Source organism: Lathamus discolor, chromosome 4 (assembly GCF_037157495.1).
Source record: "Lathamus discolor isolate bLatDis1 chromosome 4, bLatDis1.hap1, whole genome shotgun sequence".
Classification (NCBI taxonomy): Eukaryota; Metazoa; Chordata; class Aves; order Psittaciformes; family Psittacidae; genus Lathamus; species Lathamus discolor.
Window position 1 is genome coordinate 100,479,572 of NC_088887.1, and position 22,592 is coordinate 100,502,163.

Genomic DNA, 22,592 nt, shown 5'->3' on the forward strand with positions numbered 1-22,592 from the left:
TCAATCTAAGCTCACCCCTTTTCAGTTTAAAACTTGTCCTGTCACTACAGTCCTTGGTAAAAAGTCTCTCTCCATCTTTCTTGTAGGCCCTGGTTAGGTACTAGAAAGCTGCAATAAGGTCACCCTGGAGCCTTCTCTTCTCCAGGCTGAACAAGCCCGACTTTCTCAGTGTGTCTCCATACCAGAGGTGCTCCAGCACTCTGAGGACTTTTGTGGCCCTCCTCGGGGCCCACTCCAGCAGGTCCATGTCCCTCTTGTGTTGGGGGCCCCAAAGCTGGACACAGTACTGCAGGTGGGGTCTCACCAGAGCAGAGCAGAGGGCAAGATAACCTCCCTTGACCTGCTGACCATGCTCCTTTGGATGTAGTACTGGATATGGTTGGCTTTCTGGACTGCAAGTGCACACTGCCAGCTTAAGTCCAATTTTTTGTCCACTATTATAGAATATTTAGGGTTGGAAAGGACTTTAAGATCATCTAGTTCCAACCCCCCTGCCATGGGCAGGGACACCTCACACTAAACCATCCCACCTAAGGCTTCATCCAACCTGGCCTTGAACACTGCCAGGGATGGAGCACTCACAACTTCCCTGGGCAACCCATTCCAGTGCCTCACCACCCTAACAGGAAAGAATTTCCTCCTTATCTCCAATCTAAACTTCCCCTGTTTAAGTTTGAACCCGTTACCCCTTGTCCTGTCACTACAGTCCCTGACGAAGAGTCCCTCCCCAGCATCCCTATAGGCCCCCTTCAGGTACTGGAAGGCTGCTATGAGGTCCCCACACAGCCTTCTCTTCTCCAGGCTGAACAGCCCCAACTTCCTCAGCCTGTCTTCATACAGGAGGTGCTCCAGCTGCCTGATCATCCTAGTGGCCCTCCTCTGGACTTGTTCCAGCAGTTCCATGTCCTTTTTATGTTGATACTCCTTGATTCTTCAGTATCATATAGGGAAGGAAACAAAAAAAAAAAAACAAAACTGAAGTGCTGAAGTCCTGAGGCCTAGAGAAATACAAGAATAATGAGCTTACAAGAATTAGTGGTCAGAAAGTTCTACCAAAAAGACAGTGAATTAAATTACAGAGGGATTTTTACGGCAAATTAGTAGCCCAAAATGTGAGTAATACTATAGCAGGATCAATGAGGACAAAGGAAACAGCAATAAGACTGCATACAATGCTAGAACTGCTTATGGGGCAAAATGTATGAGCCAGGAGTTCTCATTTGCAGCCCACACACTGACACAGCATCACTTTTTTTGTTCTCACATGTTCACAGTCAGTTACAAAGCCAACAGCACTTGCATGGAAGCTAAAAATGAGTGTATTCCCCTTCAATAAGGTGCGGCACAGTGATACGGACATGTATATTTCTTAAAGCTAATCTTTTTCTCCACAACTTTGTCCTACAGCAAATTCAAGATGTTTCTGATATGTCCTCATTTTCTGAGTGCCCACATAAAACAAAATTAATGAAATATAAAACTGTTAGAATGAGCATATAGGACTTATTAATAGAAACATGATAGGAGGTACTATGCATTGTGTGACCTATAAATACCTAGAGCAAAATAATGAGCAATGTCTAAATTTGAGGGTGCATTTTTATAACAAGTTTTGTATTTTTAAGCAAGATGGACAAGTGAATTTTCCACAGAACATTTTGGTGCTCTGTGAAGTTTGCCTTTCTATATAAAGAGCTCATCTATATTTGTTTCCCACATGCTTCCAAGAATGATGTAGCATCTGAAATTAAAAATATTTTTCAGTAGCTATCTTATGAAGGCTATCATTGCAGACAAAACTGAAGAAGGAGAGAAGTGCACAGAAGTACAAGGTTTGAAGTAATTGTAAATCCCATATACTGCAAAGCTGAAAAACATTTTGTTTATGAACAGGCAGGGAAGAAAAGCAAGGGAGAGAATAACATATTCCACATTCAATGGCTGTTGAGAGGCAGCTCTACTTGTTGCCAAGTGGTTTTACCTTTTTCATGTGATTATCTTTTGTGTATATAAATTCTTCATGTTTGCAAGGGTGACAGGAAGAAGCCTCTGAAGCCAAAATCTGGCTTACTGTTAACAGAGCAGTTTTAAGTTTAAGCACTGAATCAGTCACAGTGCAGTTTTGCTTCCACACTAACTCCCCTCTTGCAGAGTTAAGAGCAACTGGAATCAGATTACTTAATGGCTCAAAGGGGCATGTGTTGAATAGTTTGGGCCTAAACTTTAATCACCATAAAATAGTTTTCTTTATTAAAGGCTTGTTCTTGGGATTGTTAATATTACTTTTATTATTGTTGAGCACTTTATAAGAAGACTGTATTTCTTAGTATTCATAAAGAGGCCAATCTATTAAATTCTCTTATTCAGTGGCCCCTGTGCTTGCCAGTTTAAGCTGAAAGCTATGAGAGATGTCACTGTGTTGCCAGATCATGGAATGATCATCATTTTGCAGAGAAGTTACAATTATGCCAAAACAGAACATATTTCTGCACTTCCTGGCCAAATCATTTCTTCTCCTCTTGTAACAGAAACAACTTTGCAGACAGGAATATCTAAACACAGGGCTGACAGCAGAGCTGGTTATCATTCAGCTCCCTCTTCTCTGGGCCACCCTTTTCACCTGCAGGTCGGGGTTCTCTCCTGCTTGCCTCAACTGTCACACAAGACGTGATTACCTACTTTTTAGTTTGAAAAACTCAGAAGATTCCTTACCCTGATATGCCTAAATAAATAAATAAGCAAATAAATAATATCCCCAAACCAACCAACCAACAAAACAGAAGATGGAGCCAGAGAGTAGCTTTTAAAGCAAATTACCGGAGAAGATGGGGAATTCAGTTTGCTCCAAATCTTAAGCTTCAAACAAGACTGCAGATGAGGAATTGGAGAAAGCCTTCCAAGACTCTGGGGTGCAGTACGAGGATATGGAAAGTGGCTCCATTGTGTGAATGCATCAGTTCAAACTGCTTCTTCCCAGAGGTCTGTTGTCATCCTGTACGTGAACCCGTGAGCCACTGTTACTGCTCATAGGCAGGCAGCCTGATTCAGCTGTATCCAAATCGAAGGAGTGAAAGTCAACCCCCATCAAGAAAATAAAGGACAAAACTAACACAGGAAGGATGTTTCATTTACCATGGCGATACGCCAAAAAGCAAAGTAAGAGAAATGACACTAAGAAACAAGATAAGGTAATATTAATTTGATATAAAGTAAGCTGAATTTTCCAGCTTGTTTTTCACTCTATTATGGATATACTTTTCCAAGAAAGCTCAAATAAACCAAGCACAACATCCTAGTGACCACATCTACCAATTCGGAATGTATATTAACATGAAAAAGAACCTTTAAACGCTGTCATTTTTTATTTCCTTCAAAAAGCAGATACCAGAGGTACGTAATTTAATTCTTAACCCTACAGATAATTTAAATGCAGAAAAGGAACTGGATAGGTTTGCTTTTCTTGGCTTCAAATTCAGTTACTAAGTCATCTTGCTTTCAGTCCTAACAATAGTTTTAATCCATGTGATTTGATCTGAAAGTGATGACAGAAAAAAAAACCCAAACAAATTAAAAAAAAAAAAAAAAAAAAAAAAAACCCTGCCAGGAAGTCTTTGTAAGATTTATCTTCTTGACTTTTTTTTTCTTTCTTTTTTTTACTTATAAGGGGAAGCACTTTTCTAAACTAACCCTAATTTTGCTTCAGAATGTGCTCATAAAACTTGATGTCTACACCAATTCTAACTTTAAATCCTTTTGTCCATTAGTTTTGTCAATATGGGAAAACTGTTGTTTAAAAGTTTTTTGTTTAAATGCGTGTGACAATGATAGATCTGAGAGAACATTCAGGTCTTGGTGGTAATTTCAATGCCTTTTCCACCATTATGACATTATTCTTTTAGCCTGCTGGGTGGAATGCAGGAGGAAGCTTCAGGTTTCTGTCTCACTTTGAAACCTTTCTATTTCTCCTCTGCTTCCCTTCCTCCTCTCCCCAGGTTTCTATGCAGTACTTTTTCTTCCCTCAGCCATAGCAAAACTGTTTTGGTGTGCAATAATTACCCAATCATATTTCCCCCTCTTATAAGGGAAGACCTCAGGTTTGCACACCTGGTAAAGTGATGTACTAGACCTAAAGACACCTATCTGTTATTCAGGTTCCTTCCTGGTCTTGCAGAGGAAGTCACCACTACAGATGAGTTCTAAAACATGCCCTTATGATTCTTATCTTGACTGGCCACTGCTGGAGTCTTGTATTGTGTTGTCTTCCACCTCCTCCCCCCAAAGGGTAACTTATTTACGAAGAACAAACCTTCATATAAAGCATATATTTCATTTCAGCATATTGTTATTTGGCTTTGGTCCAGAATACATGCCCACCTTCCAGTGTTTTCCCTCAATGTTTTAAACCTTGAAGGATTAGTCTTGGACCTGAAACTGTTTAAAGATACAGGAAAGACAAGGTTAATGGGGAAATGTAGTATGTCTAAACAGGCAACTGTAGAAAATCCAGATAATTTGGGGAATATGCAGGACATATTTCCACTTCTGTGAACCACACTTTTGCCTATCAAAGCCACTCATTTTCTCCATTACTTGCTTCCTTAAAGGCCCATTTAGCAAAAAGTCTTATGGGTCTCCAAAGAGCCTGTAGTCACTTGTGTCCAACATACTCTCAGTTTATCTGTCAGCAATGCACAGTGCCTAATCTTGAATAAAAACTACTACAAGGACAGCGGACCTTGACAGACTTCAGTTTTATAAGACATGTTTAGATACACATCGTTCTGAAAACTATAAAGTATATTGATGTCTTTAGAGACTATCTCCCATATCTCATCTCATCAAGCAGCAAGGCAAACATTTCTGTCTCTAGGTTTAACCTAGGACCGCAGTATCATCCATAGCAGTAAGAGAACTGGTCTCTGCCTCTTTAGCAACAATTTCCTTCGAAGAATTATAAGAAAGAGATGCTATCTCGTACAATCACACTTCCTGTGGGAAATAGTTTGAGACTGCAGATTCATTTCCTATATGCTATTATACAGCCATTATGTTGTTGACTGGACATTTCCCTCCACCGTAAACTTCTGTACCTCTAATAGTTCAGTCGAGTAAAGTTTAAATGTCTTGTCGTGGTCCTGCAGACACTGCTTGTTTGTTTAGCATAACAGAGATTACTATACATTGTGAAAATTTAGTTTCTGCCACCAAAAAAACCCCCAACAACTTATATCTGTCCTCTATTGCCTATATACATAAGCAACGTAAGCGCCAAGTGGGCAGCCAGGATTTGTTCTGTTGCTGACACTGCTCTGCGTCACTCCCAGAGAAAAAGTAAACTCCTGATCTTTGAGTTTTTCATACCTCGGGTTTTTTTCCCCACAGAGAAATGCTGCTCATTAGCTTAGTGTGGGCACATGTAAAGTTACAACTCACATAATGCTTTCCAATCTGCTTATTACTTCTGCAACGCAAGACAACAGTTCAGACACTGAGCAGGATTTTCCAGACTGTTTTGAGACAGATGATGAAAGTTTGGTGTATACCTCAGCAGGAAGTGCTTTATCACAGGCTTCAGCACAGATTTGGGTATGTTGTCTGACCTTCTTGGACCTCAATGAATCCATCAGGAAAAGTGAGTGTAAAGTAGCATCTTCTGTAAAATGACCTGCTGAAAATTTGTTGCATTTCCCTTAGGAATGAGCAGTTGGGACAATGTATTTCTACTGCCATCTCTCAAGCAGCCCTGCCACACTGCAAACCTCCTACTAACAACCCTTGCCGGCCACAAGGCTTGCACTGACCATCACCTCTATCCGGACTGGCCCTGTGTCTTATGCCACCCATTTTCAACACCGAATACTGAAATTTACATAGAAATTGTGCAACTGTGTAAACGTTGTTTGATGCAGAAAACGCTACACAAAGTTTAGTACAGCGAGATCCTATGGTCTAACGTAGCATCAGAAGTCCCACCTCTACCTCACATGCCATGCCGACCTTCAGTCCCCAAGATAAGCTCAGGTTGCAAAAAGCAATGTAAACATCCCTTTCTTTCGCTAAAGGGTTCGCAGCGGCTTGACTACGGGACGGACCCCACACAGCCTCACCGTGCCAACCCAGGAGCAGCAGGCGTTCGCCATAAGCGGGACAGGTTTACCTGGCTGCCCCCTGAGGCGTGCCCGCGCTCAGCCCGGACAGCCGCTGGGAGGGCGGTCACTGAAGGAGATGTGTGTTTAAACCGCGTTCTGAGCAGAGGGCTCCCTGAGCTAAGGCACCACAACCCAACACTGCGACATGGCGCCTGCCGGCCGCCATTTTCCTCCCCCTCCGGCCACCGCGCCCCGCCCCGCCCGGCCCGACCCGCCCCAGCCCAGCCCGGCTCGGGGGCGGTGCCGGCGCCGCCGCCGCTTTGGTTCCTGCTTCCCGGGGAGCCCGCGGCGGCGCTGGGCTCGGGCAGGTCCCTCCTGCGGCTCGGTGGTGCGGGCCGCCTTCCCCGGCCGCAGCCTCCTCCGGCCGCAGCCTCCTCCGGCCGCAGCGGCGGTGCCCGCTGGCCCCACGAAGCCCATGGCGGCGGAGCCTCAGCCCAAGGCGCTGACTCGCAAGCCCCTCCTGCTCCACAAAGTGGAGGGCTCGCAGGAGGTGGTGAACATGGCAGCGATAGTGCCCAAGGAGGATGGGGTCATCAGCGTCTCCGAGGACAGGTACCGGGGAGTGGAGGATCTGCAGGTCCTGTGGGGGTGTGGTGGTGGGCTGTCATCTCCCCCCATCACTTGTCTGTGATGGTGGTGGCCATGGGCCACCATTGCAGGACCCACCGGTGATGGGCCACCACCAGCACCGAGGAGTGATGGCGAGAGGTGGCAGGTCCTGCGGTGGTGGTCCATGACCAGTGATGATGTGGTGACAGACCACCACTGTTGCTGGTGTGGCTTTAACTCCACCAACAGACGCCAGGCAAGAGCCAGGGTCACGGTGGTCCAGCGTCAGGACATGGCTTAAGGCAGCCACATCGCATCCTGCAGGAGAAGGGGCTTGGGGGTCTCACCTTGGTGTCTGTCTTCTCCTCCACTGCAGCATGCATGGGTCAGGGCAGTGAGTGGGCGGGAGCGCTGCTGAAACTTGAAGGACTCGAGTAACTTTTCTTAACCAGGTTAAAATGGGATTTGAGATCGCCTGCATTGCAAAGATTTCTGGGGAGGCTGTGGAGATCTTTGACCTTGCCTAAAGATTGTGGTGGCTTTAGCTAGAACAGTAGTTTTGGTTCCTGATTCCCCTCTCCAGACAGTTCTTGGTAATTGTTTAAAAATACCATGTATCAGTGATAAGATCTTGGAGTTAAATCTCTTGTTGTAAAGCTGCCAAAGAGGAGAATATCTTCAGGCCATTTAACTGGGCTATGGGAGGTCTGAAGCTGCCCGGTGGCAGCCCTGTCCCTTCTGAAAAGAGCTCAAACTCGATGTAGCCCTGCAGCTGGAGCTTCAAAACTCTATCCTGAAGGTGTCTTCCTTTAAAATAAGAGCATTTTTTTTTTCTTCCAGAGACCGTAAATAGTTATTTTAAGCAGTTTCTTTGCATCTCAGGTGTAACCTGTGTCCCCAGCTTGAAAGACAAACTTTGTCCACTGTGAATATATTTTGATTCTTAAGGCTGGGGTTTTATTGTGGACTGTTTTTCTTGGATGCCTGTTACCCTGCTGAGCAGCTGCTTTTATGTCTCCGCTGGCTTTCTGGAAAACTGTCAGTATTTCTTTCATCTTGTCTTTGCCCTCACTGTGAGTTAGTTTTCAGCTAGTTGTAAAAAATGTGCAAATTTAAGATCATTTCAGTTCATCTAAGCTGTCGTCTCCAAGTGAACTTTCATGCCTCCTAGGAAGAGGAACTGAGCTGCATCAACCAAGTACACTGTCAAAAAGCAGTTTTGCATTACTATGTGCTCACGATTTTGTTGTCTTTACATTTTTTATGTGTTTGTTGTGAAGCTAAATAAAACTTGTATTTGTTTTGGCTCACCGTAGCTGTTAAGCTTATTCAGTCAATTCTGTTTATCTGTAAGGAAGTATTCCTGAAATTAATTTGCTGTCATATAGATTCTCTCTCATAGGCAAAATACATAGCTTCTGCTGTTTCAGAATGTATGAGTTGCTGAAAACAGGTTGATGCTCCAAGTTTATACTTATACATACAGAAAGGGATTGATCAGAGGTCTTTGTTTCACTAGTAACTCTCATGTCAGGTTCAAGTAACAAGTGGTGAAGCAGAAAACTGTTTTCACTTAGTGTGAAAACTGGTGATGCTCACCAGTTCATGAGCATCACTCTTTCCTGTCCCAGAGCAAACCCTGGGTGCATGTCAGTTAGGTCCTGCTTGCTGATGAAGCTGGGTAAAGAAATCTGTTTCTAGATGTGCTGCTAGATATCTAAAGTTTTGATGATGGTGCAGAATAGCTCTGCAGATGTTAAAATACTGTAGTAAGTCTGGAGGTTCCCAGGCTGTTTTCTGTTTGAAGGTGCTAACCAGGTAATTTGTCTGCTTGTGGGGCTGGTTTGCAGTGTTTTCAAGATGCTATAAGCTACAGTTGTGCCTTTTATTTCTTTAGGCATGAAGATGTTAATTGATAGCTTTTTTTTTTTTCTTTAATTTTCTACCTGCATTAGCATTTTAATTGTAATTAAAAGGTTGAGAGTATGTATCTTATTTGGAAAGAATAGCGGGTTGGAAGTCAAACTTGGAGGTTTCAGGATACCTGCGGTGGAAGCATAATTTACCAGGCTTTCAATACTTGTGGTTTATGATTAGGTTTGTGCAGATCCTTATGGTGCCTTTTCCTGTTTGGACCTGCCTTCTAATGTTAGTATTGATGGAGTTGTTTAATGGCCTTGGAATGTGGAGGGCTTTTAGAGATTCCCGAAAACTGTAAAAGACAGTTATGGAGATGCTGTCTGCCTCTTTACTTGTTAACTGAGTGAGTTTTGGTCCTGCTTCCCAGCCTGTGACATGTACTGCTCATATGAGAGAAATATTCTGAAACTTCTGCGGAGAACTTCAGCAGGAAGAACTTGCCATCTCTAGTGCTTGCTCTTCAGGCTGGGGAAGATGGGTCTTCAGGAGATGAAGAGGAGGGAGTTCTCCATTGGTTTGCTGGCTAAGGCTGAACATATATCATTGTCAAAGTTGCTAGTAGTCTTAACAGTCACAACAACTGTACCACTGTAAAGATTTCCTTTAATGCACAATGTGGCTGTATACCTATAAGCCCTCCAAAGCAGAGGCTGTCTCTGTTCTCTATTTTGTATGGTACCAGTGGTTTTATCTGGTTTTAAAAGACACAGAAGTGGTTTCAGCTATAGCTTGCAGACATAGTCATGCATTATGTAGCCCTGAATCATTGTATTTGTAGCACATACATGCACATATTTTGAGAAATAAAATGAAAACTGAGTAATAATGGAGTGTGTGGCCATTCCTCTAATGGCATGGAGGGGGGAAGGGAGACTGAATGTCTGGGAGTGGGATTTACGTATTTAGCTAGATTTTCTAACCTTTACATAACCTGCAAGATTGGAGTTTCTTTTCAGTGTGCATCACCCATATGTTTTACATACTTTTTCTTCTAAGGAAAAGGGATGCACCTGTCTAGGCAGGTGAGAGTTAAAGGAGTGGCAGCATTTGTTATCCAAGAATGTATAAATCTGATGCAGGAGGGATGTAAGAAAGAAATTACTAGCTTTCATCCATGGTCTTTCACCTGCCAGCAAACATTGGAATTAACAGGCACATATATCCAAACATGTAGAGTCTTGAGTGATCTATAGCATTTCATGCCCTAGGTGCTATATGTGAAGCTCAAGTGCAATTTTCCTTACGTGTGCAGGTGGCCGTAAGCTGTCATCAAGTTCCTGTGCATTAAAAAGCATTTCAAAGTCAGTGAGCATCCTTGTCTTGTGTTGCCTTCAGAGGGAGATGTGGGTGTTAGGCATATCTGAAAACTAGGTCACTGGCATGTCAAGTTCAGACATGTCTAACTCCATGCTCCAGAGAAGATTTAGTGTCACTAATCTCACCTGAACATGGGGATGCAGTGGAAGAAGTGCACTGACTCACCCAGCTTTCGGTGCAAGCAGTTCTGCACAGTGTTGCCACACTTCTGTATTTCTCAAGAGCCTGCCAGTGACGTGAGGGATAATTCAGCCTGGTGTCTGATGTGCTGATCATGTGTCATGTGCAAGACTGGCAGGAGGGAGGTAGGTGCCATTGTGGCAAACGTGTTCTTTGACACTAGCCATCTTTTTTTCCCACTAACTATGTTGTAGGTGAGGAAAACTTAGACGTATGCTTGTGTAGGCAACTTTCTTGGTAGTTACGAACTCTGGTCTGTGCACTCTTATGGATGGGTTCTGTGCTCACTTAAATGCTCCAGACCTTGGAAATGCGGGTGTTGAAGTCAAGAACTGTTCTTAAAGTATCTGCAGGAGGCAAAAGCTTTCATAATCAACTGGAAATTGTCCGAATCCTTTCTTTTTTAAAAAGCAATCATTCTTGTCTCCTGGAAGGTGACAAAATGCAGGAGAAAATATTTATGCCATAGAAATTATTTTTTATATATATATTAATAATGGAAGAGAGACCTTTGTCTTCTCCAGTACCTTGCACCACATATTAAGTTCCTTTTGAACTGAGATGTCTCTGCTTCTTTGTATGGATAGCTGTATAAACAGTAAGCCCAGACTGTCATTTACATTCATATTAGTGTCTTCATCTCACATAAAAAAAAAACCCAACTATGTAGAGCTTGTTGCTAGGTTTGGTTTACAGTTTGAGGCCTTCAAATGTAGATGTGGGTTTTAAATGTTGATTAAGCTTTTGTCCAGCGGTTGTCTTCTGGGTATGCTAACTAGCAGGATTTTTAGGGGGTGCGAAAACCAAATGACCATCTTGTGCAGGTGAAATCTCAGCTCCGCTAAACTAATGGTGAACTAGGAATGGGAATCTGCATATGTGACAACAAATGTAAGGGCTGTCTTTGGTGTCCTGCTGGCATACCTTCTAGTGTGGAGAAGTGTGATCTTTCCACCCTTAAACATATCAAAAGCAATCTTTTGCTCTTTGTGGTTTTCTTGTCCACATCCAGTGCATGAAGTGTATAGCAGTATAATTCATGCCTGTGAAATATCTCTAATGGAAAGGTGGGATTCTTCACTCAGTGCTGCATCCAGGCAGGATGCAAGGAACTGCAGACCCTTGGGAATTTCTGGGTTTTCTTTCTCCTGTGGTGGAGTGGTAGAAAGTGACTGCTTTGTCCAGCAGTATGGTTGCAATATAGGTCTGTAATTCTCATCTGAGCACAGGGTTATGTTACCAATGGCCACTCTGCTTTGTGTGTGGCTGCTGGCTCACAGCAGAAGTGCAGGGGGTGTGAGAACTGATTTTGATGCTGTCTGTGCATGTTTATCAGTCTAAGCCTGTAGGTTTCACACCCAGGTTATTGGCAGCATGCGCAGTAGTTCAAGCCCTGCTGAAGGTGTAGATGCTCTTCACAGGTGTGAAAAAAGACTTGTCACTGCCTGGAGGTTCTTTAAATTTTGATAAAAACATCAGTCACCAACAAGATTGTTGAAAATGAATGAAGGAACTCTACATTAACAGTGAAAAGGCTTGTAAGAGACCTGTTGCTGTAAATGCAACTTTTTCGCTCTGAATTTTTTAAAACTAATTTGATGTGTTGCAAGTTGATGACTGTGTTGGGAATAAAGCTTAAGGTGGAGGTTAGAGTTGGCTGCTTGAGTGAGAGAATTGGATGCTGGCAAGAGGTTTGAGAGAAAACAAGGTCCAAAAGCTGTTGGAATCAGAAATTGTTGCAGATGTTGAAACCTAACTGTTCCTGGTTGACTAACATGTATCCTGTTGAGATGCCAAAATCTGGGCCTAGCACATAAAATGTTTTGCTGAGTGCTTGTTGAGGATCATAAGCTCTACGTAGTAACTTGTTGGGAGACTTGTCATGTATTTTTTTAACCCTCTCTGGCACTTTGAGCCACCAGGAGATACCAGAGCTTGTGTAACCTTTGCCTTGTGATGCTCTCCCGAGTGCTTAGTATCATTTAAAGATTTAAAGCACAACCGTTAGTCTTGTCTTCCTGATTTCAGCTATCCTGTAGCTGCTAGCTCATGCAGGTCAGTGCACAAATTGGTGTAACTCCTGTAGTTGTATTAAGTTCACGTCTTAACTGCAAAAATGTGGTAGGACATGGCCTGGACCACAGCTTGTACAGACCCACTTTCAGCTGCACAGTTAGGCGTCAAAGTAGAGTTGAACATAAGGTGCTTGAGTATTTAGAGTCAGAGATGCAGTGGTTTTTACTTACTTCTCTGTTTTAGGGATTATTCGTTTCTGTAAAGGTCTAGATGCATGTCTCTTATCTTACAAGCTTTATTTGGAGCAAGAAGACCTACTTAATATGCCTTCTGTTTGCCTTATGGTAGCTTCTTTTTCTGCCAGTTGCTGAACAATGCTTGAGTTGCAGTAAGGTTTGAGATGCCGAATCCATCTCCCACATTACCTAGTTCTCGTTTTATTTCTTGTCTTCCCTGACCCCATTTTAAATGCATTGGCATCTGCTTGCACAGAGACTGCATCTCTCATCGGCATGTCTCGTGTCTGTCAGGCTTGGTGACCTTCCCCTGCAGTCTCTCCAGTTCTGCAGCTGAACAGTGCTCCCTGCCAAGAGGAGACTGCGCTGTGCTCTGCAGCCCCTGGAAGAAAAACAAATGGCAGTTATGGACTACATGCAGTACAGAGCTGGCATGTAACTAAAAACAAAGGCGTTGCAGCAAACTAGTAGTTTTTTCTCCTCAAGCGAAAGACGGAGGATGCTGCAGCACTAATCAACTGCAATACTTTAAAATGAAAGAATTGCAACTGTTTTGAAGCTATCAAACTAGTTCAGTAAGTCTGGCCTTTCATTGTGGGTCACTTAGCAGACTGAAGTTCTCAAATAGCATGTGATGTTGTAGCACAATAGAAATATGTCAGTAGCTTGTTTGACTTACCTTGGTTGCTGAGGCAGACTATTTTTCTTCCCTCCAGCTGCACTTGTTCCTGCATGGTATCTGCTAACAGTGATCTGTGCATGGGTTTCCCAGCAACAACTTTCAACTATGTGATAATACATGCAAGACAACTGCTCAAAAGTGGCACACATTTTGTGAAATACTGTTTGTAACAGTCTTAAGAGAAGTTAGAAAATATTTAGTGGACCAGAGAACAAATGGGAGAGGATGGGAAGGTGTAATGCAGGCATGAATGTGCTCCTGTGTTAAAGAACTCTAAAAGCTTTGTAAATGATGCATAATGCCCTAAGGAGAGCAACTGGCATTTGCACAAGTGTCTTCTGTGCATCATTGTTTTCTGTGTCCTGTAACCTCTCATGCATTGGAAGGCTATTCACATAAAAGCAACCCCAGAAGCCGTGTTTTATTGCCTTGCCCATGGTGCTTCTGTCAAATGCCTGTGAAATACAAGTGGGTTTATATAAAACTCTGCCAGTACTTGCATGTATTTGCCCAGGGATTTGATGAAAATTGCAGTACTCCCTCATGTGCTCTGTTGCAGAGACAGCAGCAAGGAAAACTACAGTGGTTTCCCTTTTGCATATGATGTGAGGGAGTGATGGATGCAGTTGTGGCACTGCAGGATGCAGCAGGCTGGGATAGGCACCATGGGAGGGGACAGAAGTGGTGGAGTGCTGAGAATAGCTACATGCAGCGGGATGCAACATGTTCAACAGAGTCTTAACCTTCATGGGTCTTTTTAGGAAAGAACATAAAACTTCCTTCTTTGTACTTTGTGAGGTGAAGTATGAAATGCAGTAAATGGGAAAACTATAAAACAAGCATCCACACAGGAATGGCAAGTACCCCAGTAAGCAAGTTGGCCAAGTGGCTGGAGCAAGCCTGGAGTAGGAAAAGGACAGTTTCATGAAATGAGAAGCGAGACAGAGCAAGTTTACCAGACAGCCCTCTAAGGAGGAAGCTTTACATAGTCATGAAACCATACGTATCTCTCAGTGTTCTTCATGTGTCACAGATTCCATGCCTGATGGCTTGAAACTGTGCAAAAATAATGGTCAAAATGGATATTTGGCTTTCAGAAAGCAGGTAATAAATTTTGCAAGTTAGGCTGTGCTGAAATTTTAGATGGGCAAAATACAGCTGTCATCCTAATGGGAGGAGAGGGAGAGCAGTTGTGGAGGCTGGGTTAAAAAAAAGTGTTTTAATTTTTCTCTTAGTCAAGCTGCGGGAAATAGCATTGTGTAACTAACCTTGGCCAGACATTGAACATATGGGCTTTGCTTGTCATACCATGTGTATTCACCACGAAATTGAGTTTTTCAGGGAACTCTTAAGGTCTTGATCACTGAATCAAAGGCACTGCCAAAGCACAGTTCTGGGTAGAAGAGCATTGCTGTTGTGCTGCCAAGTTTACAGAGGAATTTGATCTAACATTGTCTTTTCTTCTCCAAGACCTGTACTGTTCCCTCTACTTTAAGAGAGGGTAAAAGATCAATTTTTTTTTTTTATCAGGTTTTTGAAATAACTGTAGTGATCGATCAGACCCAGAAGTCAATGCTTTTGACCTTTACAAGTCTGTAATCTTGGTTTCCTTAGGAGTTAAGTCCCATAGAGAGAAATCTGAGAAACGGCTGTCCTAATGTGAGTTGGCCTATTTTGCCACCAGGTTGAATTATCTGGATTAGAGTTATCTGGAATCAAATGATGGAACAAATATAGTGCCCTTTTCTGAAGGGATGTAGAGAGAAGACCCTTGCCTGTGTTCAGTATACCCTTGGCTTCGAATTCACTTACAATAGCAAATAAAGGCTGCATTGTATTTTTAAGTAGGTGGTGAATCTGCCTTGTGGAGTACTTCAGGGTCTTAAAGTAAATAGATTTTTTAATTTATTTTTAATTTATTTTTTTTTAAAGCTCTACTAAGATACACTCATGAGTTGGTGCTAAAGCTTTCACTTCAGCTTAAAAGGTAATAAGGTATAGCAAAAACATAATTACATTCATGCCAGCTAACACATGCTGAAAGATGGGAGATGAGAGAGTTTTGGTATTGGTTCAGAGCAGTGGTATATATTCTCCTGGTACAATGGTTTCAAGATTTAGATATATAGGTAGTCTCTGGCTGCCATGCTAGTTAGCTTATCTATGGCTTGGAATAAAAAACATGTAGGCATATAGAACAGGAAATCCAGTAGATTTACTGCATTCCAGGAAAGATGAAACAGGAGAGCACTGAAAATTATCTGTTCTGATGTTTTCTTTCTTGTTGCTGTTTAGCCTTTCTGAAGTAGTACAGCAAGGTTTATCTTACAGATGCCTCGTGATTTGGATGCTCCTCCGAGAAGGGGAATCCAGAAGGGATTGCCTTTTAATTTAATACAATTGCCCCTTATCTTGGAAAACCATGTGCTGTAATCCCTTTTAAGAGACAGGTCCTCATTAAGTATTTTGCTCCCTTTATGTATGTTGGAAACTTTAGGAGTCTGTGCTGTGAAACTGGAAATGAGGGCTTGCATTTCATTTGTAACTAGTTTGCACTCATTCTGCTTATGTGCTGAATTATCCTTACTTTACATACTTTATTCTTGATCCTTAGTGTTACTAAGCTGTATCTTCTCATTCCTCTACTCCATCTCTGTTTTCCTTTTTGATACAGAGAAATTCTGTTCCTCCTTTCAGCTGTGTGTTTTGCTTGAGCAAATGTGGGCTATGAAGTCATCCAATGAGTGGTCCAAGTTGAGGTTGCAAAGGCCTCATGTTCTGCAGCACCATGTGCATGGGTTAGAATGAAAGAAAAATTTCTGAGGGGATGCTTTGCACTTTGATGGTGTGGACATAGCCTGTGGTCCAGCCTGGCTTCTGCTGCATGCAGGGTTGACTAAAGACAGCTGCAGCATTCTGGTGGCCCAGGAGATCCTCTGCATAGTGTCGTGGCTGGACTTAACCTATCGTGCCTTTTCTTCACTGGCTGTTTCAGCAGCTCTGCCAGAAATAAGCTGTTGAAGGTTGACTGCACTTCTGCAATTATTTCAAGTCCAGTAGGAAAGCTCATGCCCGATTATGCCCGTGCTTTTCTCCAACATCAGGCATACAGCCCTTGTGCCTGCTCTTGTCCTGTTGGTCCCATTGCTTTAAAGTTCTGTGGCACAAGAGGCTTTGGTCTGGCAGCAGCCTGAATGTAGCCTGTTTTCTGATGTCCAGGAGACTGAGGGGAGGTGAAAAGGCATTTTATGAAGAGCCTTGCATTTGGCTTCTGGAGTTTAATGATCTCTAATGTTTTTGATATGCCATGCCATGGTAACAGTTTACTTTAGTGAAAGCAGCAGCAGATACTGATAAAAACAAGAGTGTGAAGTAGGGCAGTGCAGTAGTACTAACATGGGGAAGGGAGGACTAAAGCTGGCTCAAAATCACCTGTGCTTTGTCAAGTCAAAATCTACACCTTTGGCTTTATTGTGCCATAGACCTGGACTAAAGTTATCTAAAGACTAGAAATAAGAAGTTGATACTTTTTTGCTGCAGTGAAATGATGCATTTTATTCCATACCATTGAACCCTATTATATGTCCCATTCAGTCAGAATAATTATAATTAAGCTCCAAAAGTGTGTGTCAGATCTACCAGAGCATTGCATGGGCTGTTCTGTGCTGTCTTAGCAGCTGAGGCTTTTAGTGCTGTCTGAAGAGCAAAAGCCTGTCTGATACTACCTCATGTTTTCTAGGTTGTGTTGCATCTGAAATCAGGAGTAATGGGAGTTTTTGAGACTGCATGATCTGCCATTGCTAGCTAAGAGTGGACATATGCTAGATTTCTTCAGGCAGGAGAAAACAGGTAAAGCAGCTAGCATCAGAGGATCAACTGCAATGGATGTGCTTTGCACAGTGTGTTATGAAGCAGGGGTTGGTTACACAATGTATAGGTGCTAATCCATTTCCGAAGAAGAGCACAGTCTCTTCCCTTCAGGCAGTGAATCAGACTTCGTGAACAAATCTCTTCTTGCTAACTTCTGCACTGCCAGTAAATGAGTGGGAACAGATGAATCCATCATCATGTCTTCAAAATATCAACTGGTGAATGATCCTGCTGGACTTTCAGTAGGGACATCAGCTCAGACCCATACAAACACTGAACTTTCAGGTTCATATGCTGATGCTAGGCTTATTTGTTAGCCAAAAAGTAAAAGAACATAAAATTCTGGAGAGCTTGATGCTGTGCTTGGAGTCCCATGACAGCCAGAGCTGCACGAGCAGATGAGGAGCCCTCCTGCATGTGATAGGCTGTTGCAGAGACATGCTCTCAGCCCTGCTTCAGACAGGGTTTTTGGAGGCTGCACAGCTGTGGATGTGGCTCTGGGGGACATTTGGGATCTCTGTTGTTCAGCATCTCTTCTTCCCCTTTGTACAAACTCTTTATGGTTGCTAGAATGGGTGGGGAAAACATGAGCAACAGGAAGATAGGAAATCCAACTGTAGCTTGTACTGCTAATTCAATTCCAAAATGTTGGGTTTGGAGTTGAAGATTAAAAGCACAGGTAGGGGTTTTTGTTAAACAAGAAATGCTATAAATGCTGGTGGTCATGGTCCTTAGGTTTCCAGCAGTTAATTTTTCCTCAAATACCATGGCTAATGTGGTAGATACCAGAGAAAGCAGTAGGGAAAGGGAGTTATGAACGTACTGATTGTTTAAGAGAAATCTACATGCTGTAGTGGCTGGAAATGCATGAAGTTTATCTGAATTCTGAAAGCTCTTTTGTGATTTAGGATGCTTTTATTCCTCTTTTCCCTCCTCCCCCATAGGCTCTTTTGTAGATGACAGGTAAGCTTGGTGAGATTTTCCTTAAGTTTTCATTAACAAGAGGCCAAGCCAAGAAGTCACCATTCCCAACTAGTTTCATCCACAGGATCCTTTTGGTCACAGCTTCTATTCATCCTTGAACATTGTTGTCTGCTTTTTACAAGGTATGAACACATCTGAATGAACGGCCCAAGGACTGCAAATGTTGAGGTCACCAGCAGGAAGCTTGGATAAACCTAATAAATGGCCTGGTCTGCCTTAGTTAGTGTTTCCAGTGTTGTTAGCTCTAAAACTGAACTTGTTTTCATGTGGACTTTTTGACATGAACATTTTTATGTGGTTTAAAGAGACAGTTTATTTTAGAAACAAGTGTAATTGTTATTCAGCTCTTAATCACAAACCTGGACTATTACCTGTGTAGGCATGTGTTTCATATGCAAAGTGATAAATAACCATTTTGACAAAAATTCTCGATGTGGGAAAATCAAATTACATGGGTAATTGCTTAGTGACCTGTGTTCAGATGTTCTGCCTGTGGATTAAAAAGTGCAAACGGTGGTTTTAAAAAGCAGTGTGTGTGCATGTATTGACACCCCAGACTCAGTGGCATTTTTCCAGAAATTGCCTGTGCTTGCAAGCAGGCTCCTAATTTGCAAGCCAGCTGTTGTGATACTCTGAAGCATTATCCTGGCAATGGTCATCTTTTTGTTTTGAGTTTGATTTTCCCTTTATTGCTGCATATGATGACCTTAAGCCAGAAACTGCTGTTTATTCAGTTGCTGGCCAATGCTTTTACACTGACCTCATGCTAATAAAAATGAAGGAAGGAAAGTGGGAGAAGATGGAACAACTTGAGATGTTATTCTAGTGTACAGTGTGACAAGAAAGCAGAGCACTTGTTTCTTGTCTCTGCTCACCCCTTGTTCCGACTTCCCAATTCTTCTAAACAAACCCAGAATTGCACAAGGTGGTGTATGTAGGGCAGACTTCAGCAGAATCAATATTGTTTCCTCTTTTCAATGACTGCATGAACCAGCTGGGAGAAACAGGCAGCTGAACCCAGAGCCAGTTGCCATGACTATTTAATAAATTAAATAGCATGAGGGTATGTTTTCAAGCACAAGGATTTGGATGGCTGTACCATATGGTTGTTGGTACCAAGCACTGTTCTTGCACTGAGCCAGTTTGCACAGCATCAATCCCCAGACAGGATTCGGGACTATTTAATAAATTAAATAGCATGAGGGTATGTTTTCAAGCACAAGGATTTGAATGGCTGTACCATATGGTTGTTGGTATCAAGCACTGTTCTTGCACTGAGCCAGTTTGCGCAGCATCAGTCCCCAGACAGGATTTGGGAGTCAGCTTGAACCAGGGATGGTTCCCAGTGCACAGCTTGGATGCAGCTGCTGGTTTATATGCCAGGTGGCCTCACTGCCAGAGACTGGTCCCAGGCTTGTGTCATTTATTAATCTAGGTGTGTTTGACATCTCTGGGGCACACAGATCATGTGCCTGTCCCTGCTGGTGGAGTGTCAGATTGCCTATGGGAAATTTGTTCTATGATTTTAAACAAAACAAGCCAGTCCCTGGTTTGAACAAGACACAGCCCTTAGCAAGACACAGCCTGTAAACATTTCTGCTGGTTTGAGATCTGTAACAATAAGTTTTAAAAGCCTGAGTTTGAGACCAAAAATATTTTGAGATTCGTAAGACTAACTTCAACCAGATGTCTGGGGGAGGGCAGGTCTCCTGAGGCTGCAACGCTGAGCACAAGTGCACATGCTGCCAAATTCCTGTGTACAACATCAGCCGGTGACCCATGGGGCTGCAGCCAGGGCTGGAACCCAGATGGAACGCTGAGTCAGTCAGACCACTGTGTTCACTTGCTGCACCACCAGAGGCCCAAGCTTTGGTCCTGCAACCTGTGTAAGCGTATCTCACGTTCCTCAACAGCCACAAGATAATTTGTCTCCATGAGCCTTTGCTTCTGACATCCAGAGAAGTATCTTCGGTTTGAGAAGAGCATTGTTTCATCATGTCCTATAGGACTGGGAGACGGGACATGAATGCTTTACATGCCAGCTCATTCCCTGCTTACACTGTCCAGGAATAGCATCCTTTCAGTGGGCTTGGTGTCATTGCAGCTGCACTGGGGCTGCTTCATGGGCTGTCAGTAGAAGAGCCCAGGCTTCAGTTCTGAGAAGTGTGACAGCCCTTCCAGTGTTTCAAGATAAGTGAAACCTCTAGTCTTGTATTTTTGAAGTCATAGAACAGTGCTAAGCTGTTTGAAATACAAGCAGCTAATCATCTGCCTCTTTCAAACACAAGTACAGTTGGGTCTTACTTGCTGAAGAGAGAATTCTTCATCAGGGTGATCCAAATGGAGAGCACAGCTTGGAGAAGATTAAGCAAGTCCAGAGACCCTCTGCAGTGAGGATTTACCTCAGCTTTACCTCAGCTTTTAATCTTTGAAAAGACCTTCAGTCATAAAAATGCTATTTCTGTTCCTTTCAATCACTAAAATACTTGAAATAATTTGGGCATACAGTCACCACAGGCCTTACTCCAAGCATTGTTTTCCACCCATACGTCTTTTCATGCAACCAAGGCTTCAATAGGATCTTCAGTGTTGCTGCCAATTGACTGTAGAAAACATGGATATGTAGCTTATTAAAACTTCAAGGTGGACAGAAGATAAGAAAATAATTTCCTAGTAAAACTGGTGGTGCCACAAAGAAACCAAGAGGAGGAAGTGGGCTGCCTCCATAGCTTGCGATCTTTTCTGCCATAGGAAACTTAAGGTACAATAATTTAATCTTCAGAGCACGTTTGCAATAGAAAGCACTGTACAGCTTGAGATGCTTGTTCTGTAACTATTGTGTAGGTCTTTCTGCCTTGTCAGGTTTACCTGTCGCTGATAAATGTAACAGAAGTTACACATGTCATTGGGGCAAAGGCTTGGAGCGAAGACAAGGTCTCTCTTCTGCAGTCATACATAACTTATTTTGTACGAACTGTTTCCATTTGGGTATCTGATTGAGGATTCACATGATATTTATCTCAGATTTTTTTTTTTTTTTTATTTACTCACTGATGTGGGGACACTGATGTCTCCCACTAGGAAGAAGGGGTCATTGCTTTTGCTTCAATACATAAACACTAAGATTGTAATGGTTGGTTTCATCCTGCTCCAGTGTCATCTGAGAGTCTTGCAGCTGACCTCATTATGAGCAGGATCAGATGAGCAGCTGATACTTGCATTACTGCAGGAGATGCTGGAGTGGGCAGAAGGATGATAGGCTTCCCTTAGCTGTTGCTGCCATGGTAACTGGGGTAGGGAAATGGTGGAGTCAAAATACATGAGCATGTATCATCTTTGGCATGGTACTGCCCCATGACAGTTGCGTTCTCCTGCTCCTGAGCTTGAACCAAGTTGCTAAGCTGGGTTTTGTGTCTTGGAGCCAGGTTTTCCAGTGGTGAGGAGTGTCAGGATTTCCTCACCCCTCACGGTACTTTTTTGTTCCCTTCTGGATTGTGAGGGAATTTATATATTCTAGTTTGTGTTTCTTACATAGAGTGTCTTCTTGTAAAAGACTTTTCTGTTTACTCATTTTCTAGGAAAAGTTTCTTGTTTAGTTTTTAATATTGTTTCATCTGTTCTCAGAATGCTTGGTCTGAAATTGTCATCTGGTACAGGTCATCTAATACTGAGAAAATTGTGTGGCATTTCTTTAGCCCAGCCCTATGATGTTATATTATTATAACTGCCTTTTTAAGGTCCAAGATCAGAGGATAAAGAAAGCAAAAAAAAAAATCCTTAGAATCATATCTATCTTGAATACCCAGGACATAAGGGTTTTACAGCATTCTTTGTTGTAAAGCATTCTTTGTTCTACAGCACAGTATTTTTCTACAAAGTCTGCTGCTTTTGCTATACCATAAAATTGCACTTTCTTACTGTGGACACAAATAGAAATTCTGCTCGGCCTTCATTGTATAATCTTGTAAGACCTTGTGGAAACAACAATTTTAACCAGATACTAAGAGAGAGGAGCAGATTTGGAGTCAAATAAACTTCAATTATGAATAGCTGTCAATTATGCAGAAGTAACATAAAAATAAACTGAACAAGATGTCTAACTTGGCTCCCCTTCCTCCTAGTAACTACATTGATATTGTTTCCTGAAATCGCAGATCAGAGTGACACTGGTGTTGCCATTTGGCAATATACTGTGGTTATGTATTATCTGAGAAAAAAATAAATGGGTAATTGGGGAAAAATCAGTTGCTGAAGATACAGGTTGAAATGGAAAGTTTCTTTGTAGGGGGAGAGTACGAAGAGAATGTATGATTATCCATCCTTCCTTGCAGAGAAGTTTAATTCTCGTTCAATTGGTACATATCCAGTCTTGATGCTATGTAAAAATGTAACTGCTTCATTTTTAATAAGTTTGTACGGTGATGAGTTGCAATTGTAAGAACTTAGTAAGTGCAGCTGACTTCTGAGTCTCCTGGGGAGCAAATGGCCAGGTTAATGTTCATCCTACCAGGGGATATAGCATCAACTGTTTATTTAATAATTTATTTTCCCCAAGAGTCAAGTTCAAGATGAGGTTCTGGGGATGGTGGTGTCAGTCCCTGCTTCCTCAGGACGTCTTCTGGTCTGCCTTGTCCTCCTAGCTGAGTCCTTTTACTGCTAAGCTATTCTGGAGTAAAAATGGGTGTCATA

The 22,592-nt window shown here is 42.5% G+C and overlaps 1 protein-coding gene and 1 long non-coding RNA gene across 3 annotated transcripts in view; one reads left to right on the top strand and one right to left on the bottom strand.

The window, feature by feature from the left end:
- Positions 1 to 782: 782 nt before the first annotated feature.
- On the bottom strand, positions 783 to 6,326 carry LOC136013847 (uncharacterized). The gene is made up of 5 exons (XR_010612427.1): positions 6,158 to 6,326; positions 5,544 to 5,668; positions 4,307 to 4,431; positions 2,818 to 3,048; positions 783 to 931 (listed from the first exon to the last, which is right to left on the bottom strand). It is a non-coding gene; the product is annotated as an uncharacterized LOC136013847 (long non-coding RNA).
- A 54-nt stretch (positions 6,327 to 6,380) lies between these two features.
- WDFY2 (WD repeat and FYVE domain containing 2) overlaps positions 6,381 to 22,592 on the top strand; it is a 63,885-nt gene continuing 47,673 nt past the window's right edge. The window contains exon 1 of one of the 2 annotated variants that reach the window (XM_065678304.1): positions 6,381 to 6,701. In XM_065678304.1, coding sequence (XP_065534376.1) covers positions 6,565 to 6,701 — 137 coding nt within the window. In that variant the 5' untranslated portion in view covers positions 6,381 to 6,564. The remainder of the gene's footprint in view (positions 6,702 to 22,592) is intronic. The other variant, XM_065678302.1, reaches the window with a different exon arrangement.